The sequence below is a fragment of the Drosophila navojoa genome, chromosome 2 (assembly GCF_054131105.1).
Source record: "Drosophila navojoa isolate 15081-1374.11 chromosome 2, UAZ_NAV_1.0, whole genome shotgun sequence".
Taxonomy (NCBI): Eukaryota; Metazoa; Arthropoda; class Insecta; order Diptera; family Drosophilidae; genus Drosophila; species Drosophila navojoa.
Genome location: NC_142890.1, coordinates 27,651,659 through 27,674,158, shown reverse-complemented (window position 1 = coordinate 27,674,158; position 22,500 = coordinate 27,651,659). Strand labels below are relative to the sequence as shown.

At 43.1% G+C, this 22,500-nt stretch overlaps 3 protein-coding genes across 9 annotated transcripts in view; 1 reads left to right on the top strand and 2 right to left on the bottom strand.

The window, feature by feature from the left end:
* Window positions 1-42: 42 nt before the first annotated feature.
* Window positions 43-17,595, top strand: rec (minichromosome maintenance 8 factor recombination-defective). 3 transcript variants are annotated; one of them, XM_089256663.1, is made up of 3 exons: window positions 43-2,393; window positions 9,618-10,009; window positions 17,577-17,595. In XM_089256663.1, the coding sequence occupies exons 1-2, from the start codon at window positions 127-129 to the stop codon at window positions 9,994-9,996; spliced, it is 2,646 nt and encodes an 881-aa protein (XP_089112789.1). In that variant the 5' UTR covers window positions 43-126; the 3' UTR covers window positions 9,997-10,009; window positions 17,577-17,595. The 3 variants fall into 3 exon arrangements, with proteins under 3 accessions (XP_089112789.1, XP_089112788.1, XP_017968908.1); XM_089256662.1 differs by lacking the exon at window positions 17,577-17,595 and adding an exon at window positions 10,068-10,655; XM_018113419.3 differs by lacking the exon at window positions 17,577-17,595 and having other exon boundaries at window positions 9,618-10,655.
* Window positions 2,479-9,105, bottom strand: LOC108660131 (O-acyltransferase like protein). Of its 3 annotated transcripts, none has more exons than XM_089264495.1 (9): window positions 8,712-9,105; window positions 8,560-8,651; window positions 6,400-6,689; window positions 4,986-5,160; window positions 4,136-4,845; window positions 3,807-4,000; window positions 3,405-3,745; window positions 2,928-3,070; window positions 2,479-2,856 (listed from the first exon to the last, which is right to left on the bottom strand). In XM_089264495.1, exons 2-9 carry the CDS (start codon window positions 8,627-8,629, stop codon window positions 2,752-2,754), a joined length of 2,028 nt encoding a protein of 675 aa, XP_089120621.1. In that variant the 5' UTR covers window positions 8,630-8,651; window positions 8,712-9,105; the 3' UTR covers window positions 2,479-2,751. The 3 variants fall into 3 exon arrangements, with proteins under 3 accessions (XP_089120621.1, XP_089120626.1, XP_017968909.1); XM_089264500.1 differs by having other exon boundaries at window positions 8,560-8,672; window positions 8,727-9,105; XM_018113420.3 differs by having other exon boundaries at window positions 8,560-9,105.
* The window catches only part of alpha-Man-IIb (alpha-Mannosidase class II b), a 26,240-nt gene continuing 14,307 nt past the window's right edge, over window positions 10,568-22,500 (bottom strand). For all 3 annotated transcript variants that reach the window (XM_018112977.3, XM_030384457.2, XM_018112978.3), the window contains exons 2-6: window positions 21,506-21,579; window positions 16,429-16,951; window positions 13,358-15,407; window positions 12,745-13,285; window positions 10,568-12,685 (exon numbers count right to left, since the gene is read on the bottom strand). In XM_018112977.3, the coding sequence (XP_017968466.1) occupies window positions 11,929-12,685; window positions 12,745-13,285; window positions 13,358-15,407; window positions 16,429-16,842 (3,762 nt within the window). In that variant the 5' untranslated portion in view covers window positions 16,843-16,951; window positions 21,506-21,579 and the 3' untranslated portion in view covers window positions 10,568-11,928. The remainder of the gene's footprint in view (window positions 12,686-12,744; window positions 13,286-13,357; window positions 15,408-16,428; window positions 16,952-21,505; window positions 21,580-22,500) is intronic.

Below are 22,500 nucleotides of genomic sequence, written 5' to 3'. Positions count from 1 at the left end.
ACATCGATAGTTTGATTAGAATTTCCTTGATATGCATTCGTGGCGAACTATATCAGTGAGAAGAAGAAGCAAAGCGCGAAACTTGTGTCAAAATAGATTTAAAATTTACATTGGTTTTATATAGAAATGAGTCCACCCACAAGCCGTGGAGCTTCCAGATTTGTTCGTGGAAAAGCACGTGGTGGTGGTGGCTATCGCCCTTATTTCTACTTTCGACGAAATGGTCGCGTCATTCCTGCTGGTGGGAATCGCCAGGCGGGACCAGATCAAGATTCTGCTAGCAGAGACACTGCACAGCCACGAGGCTGGAATCGTGCTCGGTCCGAGATCGGTGCTGGTCGTAAACGTGCCACTAATGCGTCACTTGATTGCAGTTACTTGCGCCCGGAAAACTATGTTGCTCCAGAAGATGCACTACAGGTGCGCAGTCTTCTTGTGGACAATCCTCGCGCGTGTCCTGGTTGGCGTTTGTATTTTATGCGAGAGGAGTACGTCGCAGATAGCGAGATGGCTAAGCGTATCGTAGCTGTCGAAGCGCACTATCAGCGTAATCCCTTAATATATAATGTAGCACGCATACGTCAAAGTGGATACTTCCTGCTTTCAGCGCCGGTAATCCTCAATGACGAGCAGCTAAAGCTAGTGTGGCCAACACTGAAAGAGGATTTGCAGAAAAAGCCACTGCGCACACTGTCTGCAGTGGCCATGGCCATGCATACAGTTGTCGTCAACAATGGCCTCGACGTAGCTGCCGATGAAGCGGCGGACAGCATATTGCCCATGGTAACCACCAAGGATACGTATGTACCACGGCGTGGACGCACACGCAAGATTTACGTACGTCCCGAAGACTTTGTGCCAGTGGAGCTGATCAGCAGCATAAGCCACGCTCGTGTGGACAGCATGTTCGCAGTGCGAGGTATTGTAAGCAGTGTTGGCGAACCCACCTGTGGGCAGGCCTGGCAAGCCTTCCGGTGCACACGCTGCCAGACAGAACAGTCGCTGCGCCAGCGTGGAACCTACTCACCGCGTCCATATCACTGCATGAAACCTCTCTGCAGTGCCAAGGACAACTTTCTGGCGCTGCGCAACTCACCCTATACGAGACTTTCAGTGCGCCAGATCATACGGCTGGAGGAGACGAGCATCTCACTGCTGACAGACTATGATAATACACTTGCTGGTGAACTGGACATCGAGCTGCGCCACGATCTGGTGGATTCTGTGCAAGTGGGGCAGGAGATTATCGTCACGGGCGTCCTAAAGCTGCGAGAGCTGTGTGACAACAGTGAGCAGCCATCGACATCTGCGGCCGCAGCGAGCGGGGATACTCAAGCATATCTGCGAGCCTGTAGCGTGCAGCAGGCATCTCATATTAAGCCGGAGTTTAGCGAACGTGATCTGAAAGTCATTTCCATGATCAACTCGGAGCCCAATAACTTTAAGCTGCTGGTGCAATCCCTGGCTCCGGAGCTGCACGGTCACGAAATGGCCAAAGCAGCCTGCCTGTTGTCGTTGCTCGGCGAAAAAATCAATGTGCTGCTTGTGGGCGACCCGGGCATTGGTAAATCCAAGCTGCTACAGAATTGCGCACAGATTTCCGAACGAGGCGGCTTCGTAAGTGGTAAGCGTGGCAGCCAGGCGGGTAATCAATTGGGAACTAGCTTCAGCGGACGCAGCAAGCGGGCAATGGATGCAGGCGCACTGCTCACGGCCAGCACGGCTGGACATTGCATGGTGGATGGCGTGGATAAGTTGGCCTCCAAGCAAACGTTGCTCCTGCAGTCTATGCAGGCGGGTCAGCTAAATGTGGTACTGCCTGGTGCGTTTGCCTCCTACGACGCGCAACCAGCGATCATAGCCTGTGCGAATCCTCAACGTGGCCAGTACGATCAGTCCCGCTATCTGTTGCAAAATATACGGATTGCTCCTGCGCTGCTAAAAGAGTTTCATTTGGTCTACGTGCTGTTGGACAGGCCGTCAAAGACGCGTGATATATCCCTCACAGAGCATGTGCGAGCTCTGCACGCGGGCTCCAAAAAGCGTTCCCAGATCGCTGCACGCTTCGTACTAAAGCCCAAGAAAAGCGATTCCATGTGTGAGATTAATTTGAATGATGTTCCCGCTGCTCAGCCGAAAGCTGACGAAGACGATGATGACGACAGTATTCTGCAGCAGGATTATGATTTGGATAAGCGATTGGATCATAGCATCCAAGAGCATGGCGAACTGGATCTGTTGCCGCCGATATTAATTAAGAAATTCCTTTCTTACGCCCGCCATAATGTCAAGCCACTGCTCAGCGATGCAGCTACCAAAGCCATTAGGCGACATTTCCTGGAGCTGTGCCGCCGCAGCGAAGTGGAGCATGAGCAGAGCCAAATTGGAATGGGGTAAGTTTAGTAGTTTTGTATTATCGATTAGATTCGATAATTGTCGATTTGATAGCGGGATACGGTCAAATGGATTTTTGTGTTATGCTAATCGACTTTATTAAGGCTAAGTTACTTAAGACTAGGTTTCATTAAAAGTAAAATCTTTAGTATAAATAAAAATAAAGTGTAAGTAATGTTGACACTTGCTGAAAGCTCCAATATTACATACACAATATATTTAGCTTGAAGCGTCATCAAATTAATAATTTACCAAGCTGCAAATTACACAATTGTTTAAAAACTTTTAAGCTGAGCTTGATTAAGTTCACTTTAAGCTTTAAGCAAGCGCCATCACAAATTCAATTTTCATCCTTGACTAGCGCATGAGTTTGAGACATGACGATACGGGTAACTCCAAAAATATGGCCAATACAAGTGAACCCAAATAAGAGCCGCATAGTACGTAAAATATATATGCAAACTGAAAGGACAATATGAAAGATTTGAGTAACAAATGGATATAAATATCAATAAATAACATATAATAGTTACCATAGTCCCGGTGCCAAAGTAAATGGGCTCACGCACCGTGGCGAGGGCCACTCGCGCCACCAAGAGATGCACTATGAAGGCGCCATATGTGAGCCGTCCCAAAATCCGAAAGATTGGCAGGCAGGCAAATTTGCGTATGATCCCTTGGAAAGAAATATAGTTTTATAATTGCAGACGTGATATAAATTATTGGAAAGGTTTTCTTAACTACAGCTCTTACAATTATAATTGATTCATTGCTCATTGATCAAAATACTGTAAGTATTTTAAAGTAATTTTTGCCTAATAAATGGAATTGAACTATATCAGACTCCCAATTTTCATGCAATTGCAATTGATCATACAAATAAAACTATCAAAGAAATAAATTAATCAATAAAAATTAAAAATAATTACGCATAATTAAACGTAATTTGCAAATCATCACATTTAATTGCAATTACAATTGCAATACTTATGCCTGGTGTCTGTACTTACATCCCACTTTGGCGGCCATGCCCACGACGAATATGCCCAGGCCAAAGCCCCAAAGGTTGCGCTGCACGGTCGCAAAGAGGGCGCCCCAAAGGCGTGGCGTCTCTGCATAGTAGTGCTGGTAGATGGGATGCGCCATAAAGAGCCAGAGAACAGCAATTGGAATCAGCGAGAACCACATGAATTGGAAGCTGCGCAGCTCGCGCAGTTTGTACTGCCTCGCGGAGAGCTGATCGTAAGCAATGGCCGCCAGGACGCCACAGAAGTAGGAGCCGAAATTCATTTGGAATGACGTATAGAATTCAGTAAACTGACTGTTGCCAATAAACGAGTCCTTCTGCGTTCTGCAAAGTCGAAAGACCAATTTAAAATGTGATTTAATCGAAGCGCATTTTCATTGCTTACTGAGGAGTTGGAAGGAAAACGGGATAATAGTCCAGGATGTAGGTCAGCACACCTGGCAGCACCATAAAGATGCCCAGGACAATGCCATAGATCTGCTTGCTCCAGCGACTAAAGCGATGGCCCAGCATCAGCACCACCAGGCTCAAGGCAAAGGATTGCGTGTCCGAGGCCAGATACCAGCCTTGCAGCAGGCACTGCAAATACGAAAAATTCGAGGAGAGATCAAAGGATATCAAATGATCTAGAGCTGGGAGAGAGAACTACGAAACTTACTCTCTCACATTGTAAATAGATTGTTTCTATATATAGTTTCCAAGATTTTGACTCACCCGCTCATCGGTGCCCACATAATTGTTGATGAAGAGCAAATTGGTCCACCAGTTCTTGCGACAGGCGAGCTGCTCGCGTTGGTAAATGTGCCGCCAGAGCGGGCCGCCGGCATTCTCAAAGTAAACCCCACTCAGCAGAACCACAAAGCCATAGGGCACCGTTAGTCGGATATAGCGAAAGACATTGAACTTGACAAAGAGCGCGGCATACTTGCCGAAGCTCCATGTGCCAAGCTTGTCATCCGCCAAGGCGCGAGTCACCGCCAGCCAGTTGATGGTCAGCAACAGGCCGCCAATCACAAAGAACGTGACGGTGATTAGGGAGCCGGAGATGAGGAGCGTGCCGGCAGCTGTGTGCAGCAGGCGCTCTGGGTCTTGGGGATTGCTGATGGCGCCCTCGTAGATCACCCAATTGGTGTGCGCAAAGATCACCAGGAACATGGCGAAGAACTTGAAGCAATCGAGAAAACGCAATTCGCGTCCGATCTTGCCATTCGGTTCCTGGTTCAGGCGATACCAATTCCTGGCTATGGAGCAAGTGAGCAGCAGGCGCGTGACCAGGCTGCGTGGCGGCGTCTTGTAATGGTCGCGCTCCTTCAACATTTTGTCATGACGCCGACGCTTCAGATGCAAGTCGACGAGGCTGCTCAGGCAGGCCAGCAGAATTAGAACAAAGACCAGCACATAGAAGCTCACGTTCCACAGGTCATCTATGAAGGAGGAAAGGAAGAAAGGTGTAAGAGTAGAGCAAGACTAGTCGGACGGAACTCATTTGGTATATAGGTTCTTCTTCTCTGTTTGAGAGATATCCAATCAAAGGAAAGGCAACCTGGTTCCCTGTAGCACCTACCTTCATTGTTTACTTTGCCAGCTGTTGCGCCCGTATCACAATATTCCACAACACTCCGGGCCTGGACTTCGTATTGTCGCTGTTGAAGGCGCCAGTTGAGGCAGGCGTTGGTCAGATTGTTGTAACGCGCCCGATTGCTCGCCTCCATGTCAAAAAGCCGCACATATACGTTCACCTGCAGCGCAAGAAACCAAGAGATCAGAGGTAAACAAAAGACGTGAGACCCCATCGAATGTCATCAAATCGGACATTGAATGTCACAGCCTTGGCCCTGAACAAAATGCAACTGGTCCACATTAGATTGGGAACCACGCGTTTTTGTGTGTAGCCAATAAATTGTAAAGCTGCATTTTATTGGCATATGCAGCAAGTGACATTCAGTCAATCCATAAAGCTTGGAATTTCTAGCTTTGCCTAATTATGCAGCAGACGCACCTAAATGATGCCCGACAAGAAACTTCACTGATTTATTTGACGTAAAATGGATATTGAGATGGATGATCTGTATAAATTATAGCTTCCTCTACAACATAAAAAGGGCATGACTTTTGGAATTGTATTCTATTTTTTTAAATTTATTTATACTTTATATATTCAATTTAGTTTTTGTCATTATCTTCTTAAAAACTTCTTTAACATTTCAATATTTGGTCTTTCTTTCATCCTTAAAATACTCGAGTTCTTTTTACACGTTAAATTCTTGTTTCAATAATGTCTAGAATATGTTCAAATCTTAATTTATCTACTTAATACATTTCCCATTAAATTTTCTCACATCTCTTGATCCAATAGCCACTGTGTTAGGCCGACATTTGAATTGAATAAACTAATAAAAATTTTATTTGCTTATCAGTAGACTCCAAACTAAAGAGTCCATGGATTTTTTAAATCAGTTTATCAACCCTAACGAATATTGAGTAAAGCAAAATGAATAACTGGTAACGAAAATTGAGATATTAAAACGGTGTTTCAAGCAATAATCACAACTACCTACTAAAGTGTATCGCCTATTAAATAAACTGTCTTAGTTTGTTTTGCATTCGCTGGCGTTTAATTTTGATTGTTAAAAAATTGATAGGTTTCATTCAACATTTTGATTTCGTCTCGTTTTGGCTGGCTTTAGGTTTTATTGTCTTTTCTTGATCTTGATTTTTCTTTTTCTTTGTTTTGGCCTAGGGTGTTTAATTAAATTAAATGATGTTATGTCTTTCATTCATTGAAATGCAGTTTAAAGGCTCCGTTTTCATATGGCTGTGTTAATTTGAGCCAAGATTGGGCTGTTAGAATATTAGTCGTCCAAGTTGCTAATTCATTAATATTTATTACGATTCAAGTCAAACCACATTGGTTGCTTTGGTTTTTCTCTGTCTGATCTAATATGGATATAACTATATGCGTATATGTTGGTATTCACCTTGGCATTGTCCGTCAGAAGGCCCGCCTCCAACTTCTGCCTGGCATTGGCATCGAGTTCAGCCAGCTGCGCTTCGCATTTGTGCAGGCAGAGCCCAAAGTAGAGCTGGCGATGGTCAAAGTGATGTCTGTCATATTTCGAGATCTCCTGGATGGCGCGCCAGGCGGCCGCTGTGCTATTCGGCTGCACCTCAGCGCGCACAAAGCAATAGGTCCCGTCTCCATACTCCTGCAGGCAGCGATCGTAGTCATCAAAGTCGTATAGCTGCGGCATTTCGTAGTACTGCGTCACTGTGAAAGCAGTGCCAATTAGTAACCGTTAAGGAACTGAGTTGCATGAGTCAGCGGTGCAAAACTAGTTTCCATGCAATACATATAATGAATGCCACAAAAATCCCAAGAACAAGGTAGCCTCGACTAGCCTAATCTTCCTCTGCGATCAGTGAAGTAAAAGGAAACTCGTTTTCCTGCCTCCAAGTCGAAATGTCTTAGGACTCAGGCTTGAACTTGAACTTGAATGTAAAGGTGTTTCACCTTGGCAGAAATGAAATTTCTAGAACCTGATGTTGTTCAAAACCTCCACTCAGTACGAATGACTTAGAACACGAACCTGAATTTGTATTGCTTCATCTGGAGATGTCAATACTGTAACATGAGATTGAATTGATTGAATTAAAAGGTGTTTTAATTAAATATTATTTAAAACAAGTATGATAAATTTTTTTTTTGTTTTTTTGTTTTTTTTTGTTTTAAAGAATTTGTCTCTTCGACCCATAAAACCTTAACATCAATTATGAGCTAAAAGCCAGTATTTATTTTACAGTTTATTTTTATGGAGATTAATTTTAAATATATTCCCAGCTCAAAAGACTTAGCACACGAACTTATTTTTCATGCTCCAGAGACTCTACTCTAATTGTGCTCAATCATGCAGTAATGCCAAATCTCATGCTTAGAACGCCAACGTCTAAGATAAAAGCTTGAGTTCACATCTGAGGTCCTTGACTTTTGCCGGCTTTCACGCCGAGTGCAAAAAGTTGCATATATTTATTAAAAGAGTAAATCATCTGATGCTTGCTTTGTGTTGACAAGCTAAGCAAACAAATTATTCAAATTATTTTTTTTTTTTTCGCAGCTTTTAGCTCGTAAAAAATGGGATAAGTAAATATAAATTGGATGCATTATTCGTTATAATCTAATTAAAAATCAAGATTGAGGCTGAACGATTTATGGCCAAGTTGAATTTCTATTGTGATTAATTAATTGAATTATTTCAATACTATCTAAATATTCTAAAAATTCGTACAAAGAAGTATTTTGATCTACGCTAAAAGCTTTTTATTGAACGTAAACGAATACGAATTCGTGTTATGTTCTGATGATGTGTGGGGGAACTTGCCAATTTCATTTTGGGCAGAGCAAGAATACAGCTCAAACAGTTGACATGGAACATTTGATGAACGTAACAAATTTAGATGGAATCATTTGAGAAAATTATTTTGACGCCTTACAGTAATTAAGATCGCAAATTGATTTCATATCTGGTGAAAATCTGTCAAATCATCTGACGTTGATAAAAAACTCGACGTATCTGAGCGAAATCTTCCATTGTCACTGTTTATAAATTATGCGTTTAGAATGTGAGGCCTTGAAGATGAGTTTCAATTGTGCATCTTGGGGAATATTTAACAATTATATTGCTATTTTAATTGCATTTCTGTATAACCTGATTGATCACAGGATGAAATTTACAATTGATGATGTGGGCAGAAATTGCTTAGAAATTGATTTTCGATTTTTGAGGCATTTAAAATACCTATAGTATAGATGTCTCCATAAGGTGCTTAAGTTCGTATGGGATTTTGTATTCAATTCCGTTAAGGAAATAATTGCAAAGACAAATGGATTTGCATGGAGACTTGACATCTTAAACACATTATATCACATATAATGTGAGCAATTTCTAGGCATTACACAAACACTGTCGGCCATCCCATAATAATAAGAATTGTTTCTAATGCGATGACAACGCCCCGTCAAAACATTGCGTGCGAACGGGTTTTATTTACGGACTCGGACTCAAGACAAAACTGAAAACCCATAAAAATCCCCATTATAATATTAGGCATTGACACTTAATTCGATGTTACGGATTACTTACTGTTCATCTCGAAGCATCGCGCGGCTGGCAGGAGCACGCAAGAGGCGATGACAATGCTTAGCAGCCACATGTTCGTCTCTCTCTCCCTCTCCCTCTCTAAGCCACAATGCACTCAGTAATAAAAATAAAGATAATAATAATAATACAACAACGACAACGACACCTACTTAATTGTATTTGCTGCACTTTTGAATATTTTCGGGTTTGTTTTCTTTTTTTTTTTTTTTGTATTGAGACTCTTGCGACACTCGGCCGAAAGCGAAAAAATCTCTCGCCGCTGGCCAACTAAAATTTCATCAACGAAAACCTAGACATTAAACAAAAGCCGCTTCAATGCCAACTGTTAGGAAATTGCGCTACGCCTCCGTTAGCAGCTGCATTCGATGCGCTTTTCCACGCAACTTATATTCGGAACTCGAAATTGAAAGTCGCGCTGTACCGAACCGTGCGCGCCAACGTGCGAGCCGAGAATGAAATACAACGAAATTAATCCATTCAAATGAAAGGTGCGTGCTGTCAGTCAGAGCACCGAAGCTCCCCAGCTCCCAAACAGCCAGCCGGCCAGCCAGCCAGCCAGCTAGCCAGCCAGCCAGCCAGCCAACCAGTTGACCACCTGTTCCATCTGTAGCAGATGATGCTTTGATAAAAGTTTTCCGTTAAATTGCTTTGGAACATGCTCGATGCGCGCCCACATGCAGCTGATTTAAAGGGCATGCGGACAGCTTTATTGAAACGAGTTTGATGCCCATTCATTTGACGTATATAGAATAGATCAGAGGCTCTATAACCAAATAAGAGGCAGAAATAATATCTACAAGTTGCCAAATATGCTAATAGTGATAACAAGTACCCAGTCCTAAACTGGTTTTTATGTCACATTTTAGTCGTAGTAACTGACAACGGTTTTGGGGTGGCGAAATTCCGGGAGTCACCATTAATCATAATTAAAATTACAAAGAAGGAAAGGGCAAGAACAGTGGGCAAAGCAAGCGCCTGGAGCACAAGCGAAGAATTTTTGTTCTCTCTTTTAAAGGTTTCTTCATTTGACCTCTTTGCAGGCAGCTGCTCGGCTTGATTGGCCTCTCGCAGGCACGGGCCCGCCTGGATCTGGCCAGCACTGTGACGCCGCTGCACGTGCGAGATGTGATCGCCGTGGTGACAGAGAGCATGGCTCAGACCCGCCTCGGCGCCGCCTCTGGCCAGGCATCAGCGGCACCAAGCAGCTCCAGCAAAAAATCACAGTTACAGAGTTTTGTGCGCATGATGCAGATGCGATCGGCTGCGCTGGGTCGCTCCATCTTCGAGTTCGAGGAGCTGAAGGAGATGGGCACGCGAGCGGGCATTATGACGGGCATCTCTAATCTGGTGGAGCTCGCCAACTTGGGCGGCTATTTGCTCAAGAAGGGCGTAAACATGTACGAAGTGGTGCCCGACTAATCGAAATGTCTAGGTAAATATCTTAACAGTGTTTGCTGGGAAACTAATGTATTTATGTAATTAGCTTTGAGTTTTGCCGAGTCTATAAGCTGTTTGGCTAAAATACAATGTTGATTAGTTTCCTATTAGTTTCCTATTTCCTTCTAACGGCGCTCAACTGAAATGTTTACCAAATCTTTCGTTGGCTAATAAACGTTTTTGATTTTTGTTGACCTTTTGATGATTCATTCCATAGTATTCTATCAAACTACATTTACTTTTTTGACAGTGTGTTAAAATGCCCTATTTTAACTCTAAGATGTTAATTAATGTTAAGTTAAAACAAAAATCTTCAAGAACTCACAATGCCATGTTTAAATATTTTTTGTCTACGCCACCTAGCGGCGAGTAGCATATGCTCTGAGCACAAACAAAAACTTGCATACTTTTGCGCTAAGTTTACGATCTGTAAATGTTATTTACGCATACATTAATACAAATCATATCCATATATTCAAATATTAAAGGCTTGAATGGGACGAAACGACGGAAATATCTATTTTAGCGTGTTTATTATAATTTGAACGAAGCGTTGGTTTCAATTAATACTTTATTCACGTTGTATTCATAAAATTACATTGAATCAAATATATCAAATATAATATATGCTAAAAATCCAACTGAGAATGCTCCTTCTGTTCTTCGTCAGAGTAGTTTGTATTCTACGTATTTTCCAGTTCTAATTTTTGTTTTTGCATCGTGTTTCGGTAATCGTGAGGCCTTACAATTAGTTTATTTGATTAGTAACTATGGTATATAATTTGTATGCATTTTATATCAAAGATTCGTTTTCGTTTATAAAGTACAGCACTACAGGTAATTGGGCTTAGCCTAAATGGATTAGTTTCGTTTTAATATTAGATCTATCGTTTACCGTGCCTTTTAGAACTATATACAAGAAAATGATAAACAAATCAACGAGCGAACAGGCGCCTTATGATAAATATAGGGTATAAACGTACTTCAATATTTGGCATAACTGTTTTTCATTCGCTATCCAACATCCGTTAAAATCTTATGCTAATTCCAAGTGTCTTCCTTTAATTGAGATATATGTGACATAAGGCTTAATACCTTCGATTTGCTAATTAAGCATAGATTAGTATGGGTTTTTGATCTTCATTTTGTCATTTTGCGTATATTTTAAGCTAATCAGTCTAAATAAATTAAATAGAAGGCAACAAAAATTCAGTATTTGTGGCTAAAACGGAACAAATTGACACTAATTGCGGGCTAAATATTTTTTGCTACAGAGATATACATACATATAATATATATATGCTAGAATTATTATGATTAAGCTCTACTAATTTTACCTAGGATTAAACAGGCAATACATTAATGAAGGAAATCAATGTATATAAGTTTCGAATTGAAATAAATTTAGATATTGCCTGTTAATCATAAATTAGATAAATGATAAGCACAGTTAAAATAGTATAAGATATTATCTGCTTGTCTTTTGCTAGACACGTCAATTTAAAGAATACATATCCTTACGAATCATCAACTGCTTGAATTTTTGATAACAAGTTAAACATATTGCACAAAGTGTGGACCGTACAGTTTAGAATTCTATGGAGCTTACAATTGCTTCAACGGAATGCTCGCGGGCAGTGAAATGGTCTATTGGATATAGATTCACATAGGTAGTTTTGGTATACGATAACTATGCTCTGGGCTTTGTACTTTGCAATCTGTGAGACGCGGAGAAGAGTGTACGCTGCATAAATAAAGCTTAATGACATGCACTTGTCCCTACTTAAGAGTAAATAAATCCATGCCTTAACTAAACATCAAATAAATACAATAAATATTTTCGATTCTGTTACACATGAGATAAATCATAGAGGCTTCGCTAGATGCGGCCGTTGTCTGGGTTTCTGTTGGAGCTTACAGTGCTCCGCGAAAGGTTAGATTATAGGTGCGCAGCTCCATAGGCTCAAGCGTGATCTGTGCCAGCGAGCGTAAGCTTTGCGGCTGCGTATTCTTGGCCAAGCCCGTCAGGCTGGTCGCCTCGATGCTTTGCAGATGCAGATCCCCGAAGCGAACGGCGCCCAGTCCGTTGCCAGTCAGCGGGCACAAGCTGCTCATGTCCAGGTGCTGCGAGCTGACGCTGCAGTCGTAGCCCTGGCGATGCAGCACCATCAGAGCCGAGGCGGACGGAAACAGTTGCAGCTGTGGCTCCGAGAGAGTGCGCAGTGTCGTCAAATGGACATCGCAGGGCAGCGCTCCGTGTGGCAGAAGACGGACGAGTGGCTGCAGCGCCGCTTGGGGCTGCTCGAAGTTGCTCAAAAAGTAGAGATTTGGTGGATAGCGCAGGCCGTTGGCCAACTGTTGGGCCTGCAAGCTGAGCACCTTGTAGCTGGGCGGGTTGTCCACATGCTGGCTAGCCGGGATGTCTTCCACCAGCAGCCAGAACTTGTGCCGCGTCAGCCGACTGTCGACCACGCCCTCGCCCATGCCGCGATAATCATCGTAGAGTGTGCGACGATCCAGCATCACCTCCAGCTGGCCGGGCTCATAGCTGGCGGCGCCCTGCGCATGCGTGGTGAGCAACGTGAGCCGCAGGTGCGCATCCTGCATAAATGCCGCCGACGTAATGGGGAAGTAGTTGCCCTCGATGCCAATCGCGGGCACCTTGATCCGCCTGTTGAGCAAGCACAGATTACCATCTGACTAATCGCAAATGCAAATGAGAGTACTTACTGATGAAACTGGAACCCATTCTGATCAGTGTAAAATACTGGCAGTTCGGGTATGCTGGTCTCTGTTGGATCCTTGAGCGGATCGCGCTGCACTGGCGCTGGCGCAATGTTGTCTATGTTCGTGACCAGACGCATGAAGAGCTCTGTTTCCCGATTCTTGGGAGGCGGCTCAAAGTCGATGTCATTCTCGATATATATGGCGGCATCCAGGTGAGTGTGCGTGTTGAAAATCCGCACAGTATGCGCCATGAATGGCCCATAGATGACCGTCACGTCGCTGGCGATGGGCCCGGAGGTGATTATGATGCGCACGTCCTCGTACTGGTCCAGCACATCCTTCTCGGCCTCGCTCTGCTCGGGATCCGTTTTGAACAGATATGCGCCCGAATGGAACTGCGCGCTGCGATAGGCCGCGAATTTGATGGCGCACTGCATCGGATGCAGCAACTGCTGCAGCTTGTTTTTCCGGGTGATGGTCTTGAGGAAGCCGCTCTTCTCATCGAACAGCAAACGCATGTGGCCATTCTCCAGCTGGATGTCACCTGACGATGTGGAGGATGAAGAAATGAATGCTATTAGTGAAACTAAATCATAATATTGATCTGCTGGCTTACCGGCTGGCTTTGCCTTTGCCTCGAACTCCACAGGACTGGGCTTGCCGGGCGTTGTATTGGCAGCCTCGTTGACAGTCGCCTTCTCGGTGCAGTCGTCGCAGTAGATGGTGGCGATGTTGCGCTTGTAGTTGAACTCGTCCACCTGGACGCGGTAGGTAGTCAGCGAGAGCGGCTCCAGCTCGGCCACAAACATCACCTCGTACTGCCGCCTGGAGGTGCGTATGCGAGCGCCGGCGCTCGACTGGGGCATCGCGTTGAAGCCCTGCTGTTCGTAGGCATCCGTGATGTTCCACACGGGATTGATCTGGATGTGCTTCAGCTCCGCGCCGCGCTCATTGTAGATCCGCACGTTGGGCTGCTGCACTCGCAACGTGACGATCTCGATGCGCCGCTGCGTGAGCGCATTGAAGACCACAAAGCTGGCCTCGGCATTCTTGGCCAGCGGCACAGGTGATTCCCCCTCGGCGTCGTCCAGGTCGTTGCCCGTGTTGGTGGTGCCGCTGCTGCCGGCCTCGTCGCTGCCCGTGGCACTCGGATACATCAGCTGGATGGGCATCTTTCTGGGCAATTTGCTAAAGTTGTCCCGCTCGAATTCACTGATCAGGAAACCGTGCTGGTGCGAGCTGCTGTTCTGGAGCAGCAGCTCCACACACGCCTCCTGCATCTTGACCATGTTCTGGGTGCTGTCGAACAGCCGCATCGCATAGTCACGCATCACCGCCGCCTTGGAGGTGCCCGTGATGGCGTCGTGGTGCTGGAACAGGCCCAGATTGCGCCTCGCGTGTATAATTTGCTCATAGTTCTTCTCGTAGATCTTGATGGCGTCATCGTGGTGCGATTGCCGCGCCGTATTGTAAGCAATCGTGAACAGAATCTCCGCTGCGCGCAAATTGTGCTCCAGCTCGGCGCTCAAGAGCTTGTAGTAGGGCCGGGTCGTGAAGTAGCCCGACCAGTAGGCGGGTCTGCCCTCCGAGAAGATATCCGAGTAGACAAAGAAATCACCCTTGAAGCTGGGGAACGCCCTCTCCGAGCTCATGCGCTCTCGTATGGCCGCAAAGTAGTCGCTGGGCGTGCCAAACTTAATGTCCACGTTGTACAGCCGCTTGTTAGCCATGATGTGGCTGATGAGCTTCTTGTAGTTGCGATACTGCTGGTCCACCTCGCGCTCCTTGTTGTAGCGGAAGTCATCTCCCACGGGTATCAAGGCCACATTGTGCGGGAACAGGGAGGCGGTGCGTGCGTACTGCTCCAGCAGTAGCTCTGCCTTTTCCTCCAGGTTCTCGTCCGTGATGTATTGCGCCTTCAGCGAGTACTCCGTGTACTCTCCGGGTATCTTGCGAAAGTCAAAGTTCAGGCAGATGGAGGGATGCGGTCCGCAGGAGCCCTTTATGGAGTATATGTCGAAGGGCATGTTGTGGGTCAGCAGCTTGCCGTGCCCATTGGCCGTGCGCCAGTAGGGCGTCCAGATGAAGTCTCCACTCTGCTGGCGAGCGAACCACTCCTTCCATGCATAATGGATGCGCTGAATGATCGCGCCCTCGAACTGGGCGCCGGACAGCAGATAGGGCACCGTGCTGCCGTGCCCGAAGGGATCAATGGACCAGCCCACCTTGGGCGTCACATTCAAATTGTTCTTCAGCCACTGATGGCCCTCGATGAGCTGGTCGAGCATGGGATAGATGTGCACGTTGGCCTCATCCGTCATGACCCAACCGCCGGTGGTGATTTCAATGCGCCCCGAGCTGACCAGGCGCTTGAGGGCGCGCTGCTTGGTGGGATGGGCCTGGTCCCACCATAGCTGCAGAAAGCTGATCTCTGACCAGATGAAGGTCATGTCCTTATACTCCTGCATCTTGGTCACCAGCAGGTTGAGTATCTGGCGCGAGTCCGACTGGAAGTAGTTGTAGAAGGTCTTCAGCCAGCCGGGATCGTTGTGGGAATGCGGCACAACGATGACCTTCAGAGGTGGGCGTTGTTTATCCTTCTTCTGCGCCTCGTAGCGCTCCTCGAAACCGCGATCCCAATACTCCTTGGAACGCATCCATTCGGGCTGTGAACAGAGAACGATTGCAAAAATTACAATTCGAGTTTTATTTAAGCTAAGGTGTCTTTAATTTTACATATTTATGTTAATTTAATGAATATGCATCGATCCTTCTACTACTCTGGGTCTTTACTCAACTCGATTCAATTCCCATAGCGGTCATAATATTCTGACCTAAACATAACCGGAACTTTTTGATATAATTAATAATCTGTGCTCTATCTCTTTTATTCTCTAAGCAATCTTTAGTGCTCGTATCATTACAAAAGTTGTTAGGATTGCGACGTTCCATATTGACATAGATATATCCGTCATATCATTGCAACTCTCTTGCAAATCACAGATGGGTTGCGGAAAATACATTTTCCGATATCCTATAAAGGGCGTATATATATAAAGGGCAGGTCTATACACTAGTATACATATATACCAAATTTCAAGTTTCTAGCTGGAAGAGTGGGAAAATAGTTTTTCTCTAAGCGTACTGACGGACAGTGCAGATAATCAATATAATCATTTCATGTTCGCGACTGAAAGTAAATAGTAATCTCTTGGAGTATCCCTCAACACGTCAGTCTCCTAATGGAAAGATATAGAAAACAACCTTAAATCACTCTTTGTCGACTAATTACACTGCTTGTCAATATCGCAAAGTTCATTTTTGTTATCGTAAACCAAACTACTCGTAATTCTAAAATCCAAATGACATATATGACTCGAAATGTAACATTCATTTGAAGAGTAACAGACAGTTACCCAAGTAGATTGTCGACCCAGTAGTAGGCAATTAAGTAAATGAACTAGGGAAAGAAAAACCTTATCATTCACATTTTACTGAAAAGGGACAGAGGGTAATTATTTTGTAAGTGCGGAGAGTCAATTGACAGAAAGGAGAATGTAAGAGCTGCTCTACTTCTGCTTCCTGCTGAGTGCCAGGGTATGTGTGTGCAAGGAGTAAACCAATTGAGCCGTGCAGAGCCGGATAATGTACGCTAATTTAATATGAGGGCAAGCAGTGCAGTCTTACCTGGAAGTCAAATCGGCTGTGCTCCTCCGAGGCGGTAATGTTTGTTCTGCTCTGGAGCAGCACGTAGCACTTGTCGCCCCAGTGCTCGTTCCGCAGCGACTCCTCGTCCACAACTTCGTGCCGCTGCGTGCTGGGATATATTTTTTTGGCTTGTTGTTGTTGTTGTTGTTGCTGTTCCAGTTGTTGCTGCTGCTGCTCCTGCTGCTGCTGCTTCAGCTGTTGATGCTGCTCCACGCTAAAGCTGTTAAGCGCCGCCGCCTGGGCACGATTCATGCCCGCCGTATTGGCATCTGCGATGTGCGCCGGGCTCGGCTGCCCAATGGAGAAGTAGTAGAGGAACAGCAGAATGGTCACAAACGCCGACAGGAGGCCAATGCAGCGCGCCGAGCCACGGCGAAAGGGCTTGAAAGTCATCTTGCGCAAGGGGATCTGGCGTTCAGATTATCCCAGTTGTCGTTGCAGTCGCTTTGTGTTGCTCGGCTCTGCTTTTGTGTTCTTGTGCCCGATTGTTATCTCAGAGCATCTGCAATGGCAAATAACAACAATGAGAATAATAATAACAAGGGTGAACGTCATTAGCATCGTCATTATCATTCGTCAAATGGCCAAGGAAAGCAACACGATTTAAATGGGAATCTCAACAGAAATTTGCTGATGACAGGCAAGCTGACGAGTTGCATAGGCCAACAAATACTCTGTACTTAAATATTTGATATAAATGTAATAAATTGTATGTGAATATAATCTGTATAGGAAGTCAGTTAGTCAGTCAGTGCACAGACAGGGTATTTGTCGTTGTAGTGCAGTTGAAGTACAATGAAATCATTGCGTAATCCCTGACGGGAACAAAGCCAACGTCTCGATCTCAGTTGCTGTTGCTCATAAATTTAAGATGAGCCCACTTCTTCCAGCCATCGAGACCACTTTGCCTCAATTCGAGAGCAAGTGCTGTAATATTTCACATCCCATTGAATATTTCATGCTGGCCGAGGCGAAGGAGCCGCTTCGAGACGTCGGAGGCGCCTTGCGAAAATTTAATTAAGGCACATCCCAAATATGTTTCGCATGTCTGCGATGAATATACATATATATACAACGAATATATATACAATAGACAAATATTTACTTATATTTATACGTATATATAGTGCTTGAAAGGACGCTTTACAGGACCTGCGGACCTGCGCATTTCAGGCATAAATAAATTCGAAATGCTAAACGCAATTAAGGTTTAATAAACTAAAAATAATTCGTGTGTAAATGCGAGTAATTGTTGCATTATTGGAAATTACATTTAATCAAATATGCTAATAACATTTGCACTATCAATGGACGGAGGGAATGGCGGAAAGGGGAACCCGAGCCGAGTTGAGCTGCAATTAAATTTTATTCGCAATAACGAAATGAGTTTCTGCGTGCTGCTTGAGAGAGTATTCAGAGTTCGCATTCATTAAATCTTTGGTTTCTGTAGAAATTTCAGGCTAAGGCAATGCAATTTTTAAGCAAAAGCTAAGCTTAACGGTTCACTTAGCCTCAGCTCGACTCGTCTAGATTTATTTATTTATTTGCCATTTGGACTTGAACTGAATTGTATGTGTTTATGAAAACATTCACATCTCATAATGTTTTTGAGGTATAATAAAATAAATATATATAATATAAAGCAAATAAACAAAAAATAATTTATGTTCCAATTGTCTTAAAATACATTTAAAAATTAAATAACATTGTGTTTTTGAAGACATCTCCATTAAAAACCGGCATCAAGTCAATATATTTTAGAAGACTAAATAACCTACTAAATTAAAAATAAAACAAGAAAGAAAGCTCTAGTCGAGACAGCTCGACTACGAGATCCCCTGAACCCTACAAGCAACTGATATTTCAATGATAATTAGCAAACACACACGCACACACACACACACACGCATACAAACAAACACACGCACACACACGCATACAAACAAACACACGCATATACACACACTCACATATACAGGCGATTGCGCTTGGGTTGCGCTGCAGTGTTGGCAACTTATTTGTTGAATAATTTAATTTCTAGACGTACGATCGTAATGAAACTTTCAGAACGTAATCATAATGTTAAAATGTATGTATATACCGAATCACAAATCTCTAGTATTTGATATACGACTTTTACAAAGATGAGGGTGAGGAGGTGGATTTAGGGGTGGGGGGGGGGGGGGGGGGGGGTAAATTTTAACAAAAATCGAAATTGTATAAAATACATCTTTATATACATTTTAAATTTGGAGACTCTAGCTTGAAAGATGTAGGAGATATAATTTTTTAAGTGATCTTCGATAAGGGATTTTATCGATAAAAAAGTATCGGAATGAGTTATCGTTTTTTAGTGATAAACTCGATATGCGCGTGATATATACGGACATTTTAAAAAAAAGTTGAAGTCTCTAGCTCTTATATCTTCTGAAATCGACGCGTTCATACATACGGACGGACGGACGGACAGACAGACGGACAGGGCCAAATCGACTCAGCTTGTCGCCCTGATCAAGAATATATATACCTTGTGGGGTCTGCCACGCCTCCTTCTGCCTGTTACATACTTTTAACAAAACCATTATACCCTGATCTCCCATTTTCAATGGGTTCAGGGTATAAAAATTGTGATCGTCAGATAAAATCTTCATTAAAAGAAACTGATCCGCAAAAAACTTGATTCATACCGTAAAAACTTCGGAGAATTATAGTAGCAATGAAATGTTCTACAATTATTTCAATCAATTTCCAAAGCGAGTCTTTTGCACCTGCCCCACTCAAAGGTTAGGGAAGTGAACTTCAAAGAGTATTGCAAAGAAAGCTCCACTCGCAGCAAACATCGCAACTTTGTAATTATAAAGTACTATAAATTCAGGGAACAGCATTACAACCAAATTTTCCACATTAATATGACTGATTTTTTTCTTCCTATATTAAATAAAAGTTCCTTATGCCGCAATTTCTGTACTTGCCACACACAAAGTGCAGCAAAGTTGAAGGAAAAGTCAAAAAGTCAAGGCAGGCAAATTACGTTGCCCCCCAACGAACTTAACGAACCAAAAATACCAGAAATAGAAGGACTAGCAGCATATATTCAAAACTCAATCAAAAACTATTCGCACACACACACACACACACACACACACACACACACACACGTAAACGCACATAAAGTTGGTGAAAACTTTTGCCCAGTTTGACCCCAAAATTTGCAGCTTGTGCGGCGGCACACAGTGCGTGTGTGTGTGATGGGCACATGGAAATGCATCACGCATACGCCATGTAAAACAATTTTCAAATTATAATTTAATAAAGAAGCAGCAGGCAGGCAGAGCGAGATGCAAATGCATGTACGGCAGCTCAATTTGAATTGCATTAAATGTAATCTGTGCTGAAATGCTTCACTAGGCAGCATTATTCAAGTGCTGGTGTCGGCAGCAGCGCCTGGACCCCCTTAACCAATGTTTCAATTAGCCACACACACACACACACACACACACACACAAGCAGACACAGCCACAGCGTCAGCCCCTCGCATGCTAATCAGCGGCCATTAAGTGACGTTTTCTCTGCGAATGCCCGCATCCCGTTCAGCCACCGAAAGCACCTGTCACTGGCTACATGCAAATTTCTCTCTCTGTATGTGTGTGTGTATGTTTTCCTCTCGACACGTTCAGCAGTTAAGTTAAACGCTAAGCCCTTCCCCTTTCCCTTGCCGACTGCATGACACAATGTGCCCAGTGTATAAAAGAAGAAAGTCAGAATGTTAAAATCCCGCACAGTCGACTGCGTAATACTCGCCCACGGGAGGATTCAAATTCATATGAAATGCAGACTAACTTAAGCACTGGCTGGCTGAGGCGCTCAGCTTGGGGTTATACTATAGCTGAAGCTAAAGAAATAAATTCGATATAGAGGGCTTTTTAACCAATAAACAATCAGCAAAGAATCTTTTTTTCAGATTAGTGACGACAATTTTATATATTACGTATATCAATCATTAATTTTAAATTAGATCTTAAAATTTCTAGTTGAAGCCATAGCTGTGAAGTATAAAAATACAATATATAGCAGCATAATTCCCTTCCCTGACTTAATATACCTCTAATTTTACTTCATGAGCGAGTATGAAAACTTTTGCTTAAGCTCATTAGAAGTGCAGTGGAAGCAATGTAGGGGGCTCAACTGAAAGTGGACCGGGAACTAAAACTGCGCGTGCTGCACTCCGGTTGAAGATCTCTCTCTTTTTTCACAGCATTTCTTGTCACTTCTTCGGACAGAGCCCCATTGACAGCACACAAAATATAATAAAAGAAAAATAAGCATTTATCAAGTGGCATTCAAGTCCCTCTTTCAATTGACATTGAAAAATATGATTCGCGTCGCTGCCATAACTTTTCTCAACTTGGGGTGAAGGAAAAAAAACTGTGAAATTATTTAAGTGGTTTTTCAGTTTAAGAGCGGAGTTCAAACTACTTTGGAAGCATGCGCCTCTCAGCAATTCTGTTGGCATTTGCATTTTAAGTGGGTTTTTCTAACATTTTGTTTTCATTCCCAGATTTGAAAAGAAATTATACTGAATTTCTGTTGACAATAATAATTATAATACATTAACAGTTGTTTTTGTTGTGTTCTGAACTCATTAAGAATGTGCAGAGTAATCCTGATAAAACTTCTGAAACGAGCAGAAGGAGGCGTGGCAGAGCCGATAAAGAACTAAATGGTTTTGCAATGTGGCTTCGTCGATATGATTCATGTCGTCGAGGAATCATTGGTACTGCTCTCAACTATGATAAACTCAAGGGGAATAAGTAAATTTGTCTTTCGTAAAAATGTTGTGTTTAATTTAGTAAAGTTCTATTCTAAGAGAATGTGCCTTGTGCTTAAGGAAGTTTCAAGGTATCTCTTAGTCGGACACTCCCACATACGTTTCTAAAGAATTCGCAAATGTTTATACAATTCATTTGAATAACGAATATGAAATAAGTATATGTAAATATAGATGTTTATTTATATACTCTTACATATATTGTTTTATGTTATATTGTTTACTTACCCAACAATTTAAATACAGGTGAACTCTTTGTTAGTTGCCATGGATTAGTGGGAGGGAGTCAAAATCTTGCTTCACTGAAAGAACAAAAGAACAGAATGAATTACAGTTTGCATAAAAGGTAAAGAGAGGTAGGTGCGAGTGGGAGACGTAGACACAGAAAGGGATTAACTTGAGGCAATTACAGTATACTATGTGTGTGGCATGAGAATCGCCTAGGAGAGCAATACAGGCTAGTTCAATTACGTTAATACCAGTATTATGATAATAGAGCAGCACAGTCTTATTGCTTTTCTCACTTCATATAAAATTCCTTAATTTATGACAAACTGTCAATGAATGAACAGTATTGCTGCTGCTTAATTAAAAGCACACACAGCATCCATAATTGTGAGAGATATTTGAATGGGAATAACCAAATAATAGAGCAGAACTAAATTGGAAAGTTTCTTTTTGAATCAACTGTCTTAAAGTTTGCAAATCAAATCGCTCGATGGAACATTCCGACTTATTAGTTGCTCGAGAGGGCAAAAACTTTTTGCCAAATTTGATTTCATCGCAAATTGCTCTGGTTATAGCCTTAGGGACAGACAGGACGGGGCTTTCAGTAACCCGTCCGGTTGAGGTCCTTTTGACGTCCTTTTGACTTGCTGACATGTTTGTCCGTTGCCGTCGCTCGCTTTGGGTTTGTCGCCCGGTCTTCTGCACAATATGCGAGTCATTCCAGCTTAAAATTGTTTCAGTTCGTGTTCTATACCCTGTTTCCGTAAGGAAGATGGAATATAATACCGATATGGCATTTTATGGACCAGAGGCAGAAAATTTACAATTCAATGAGTTGGACTGTTTTTGTAGCTCAAACAATTTAAGTTTTGTATATTTATTTATTCTTAAAATGTATAATTAAAATTTTTTTTATACTGGATAATAAATAGTAAAACTAGCTTCATTTTAAGATATTTCATAATTAAAATTTCTTTCTATTTTTTGTTTGTTTA

Excerpts from the sequence above, each read along its gene's own strand:
- rec (XM_089256663.1), top strand. The coding sequence starts at position 127 with ATGAGTCCACCCACAAGCCGTGGAGCTTCCAGATTTGTTCGTGGAAAA. Across the intron at positions 2,394-9,617 it reads CAGAGCCAAATTGGAATGGG|GCAGCTGCTCGGCTTGATTG; the intron begins GTAAGTTTAGTA and ends ACCTCTTTGCAG.
- LOC108660131 (XM_018113420.3), bottom strand. The coding sequence starts at position 8,629 with ATGTGGCTGCTAAGCATTGTCATCGCCTCTTGCGTGCTCCTGCCAGCC. Across the intron at positions 3,746-3,806 it reads GTTTTCCTTCCAACTCCTCA|AACGCAGAAGGACTCGTTTA; the intron begins GTAAGCAATGAA and ends TCGACTTTGCAG. Across the intron at positions 3,071-3,404 it reads CATGGCCGCCAAAGTGGGAT|GGATCATACGCAAATTTGCC; the intron begins GTAAGTACAGAC and ends TTTCTTTCCAAG.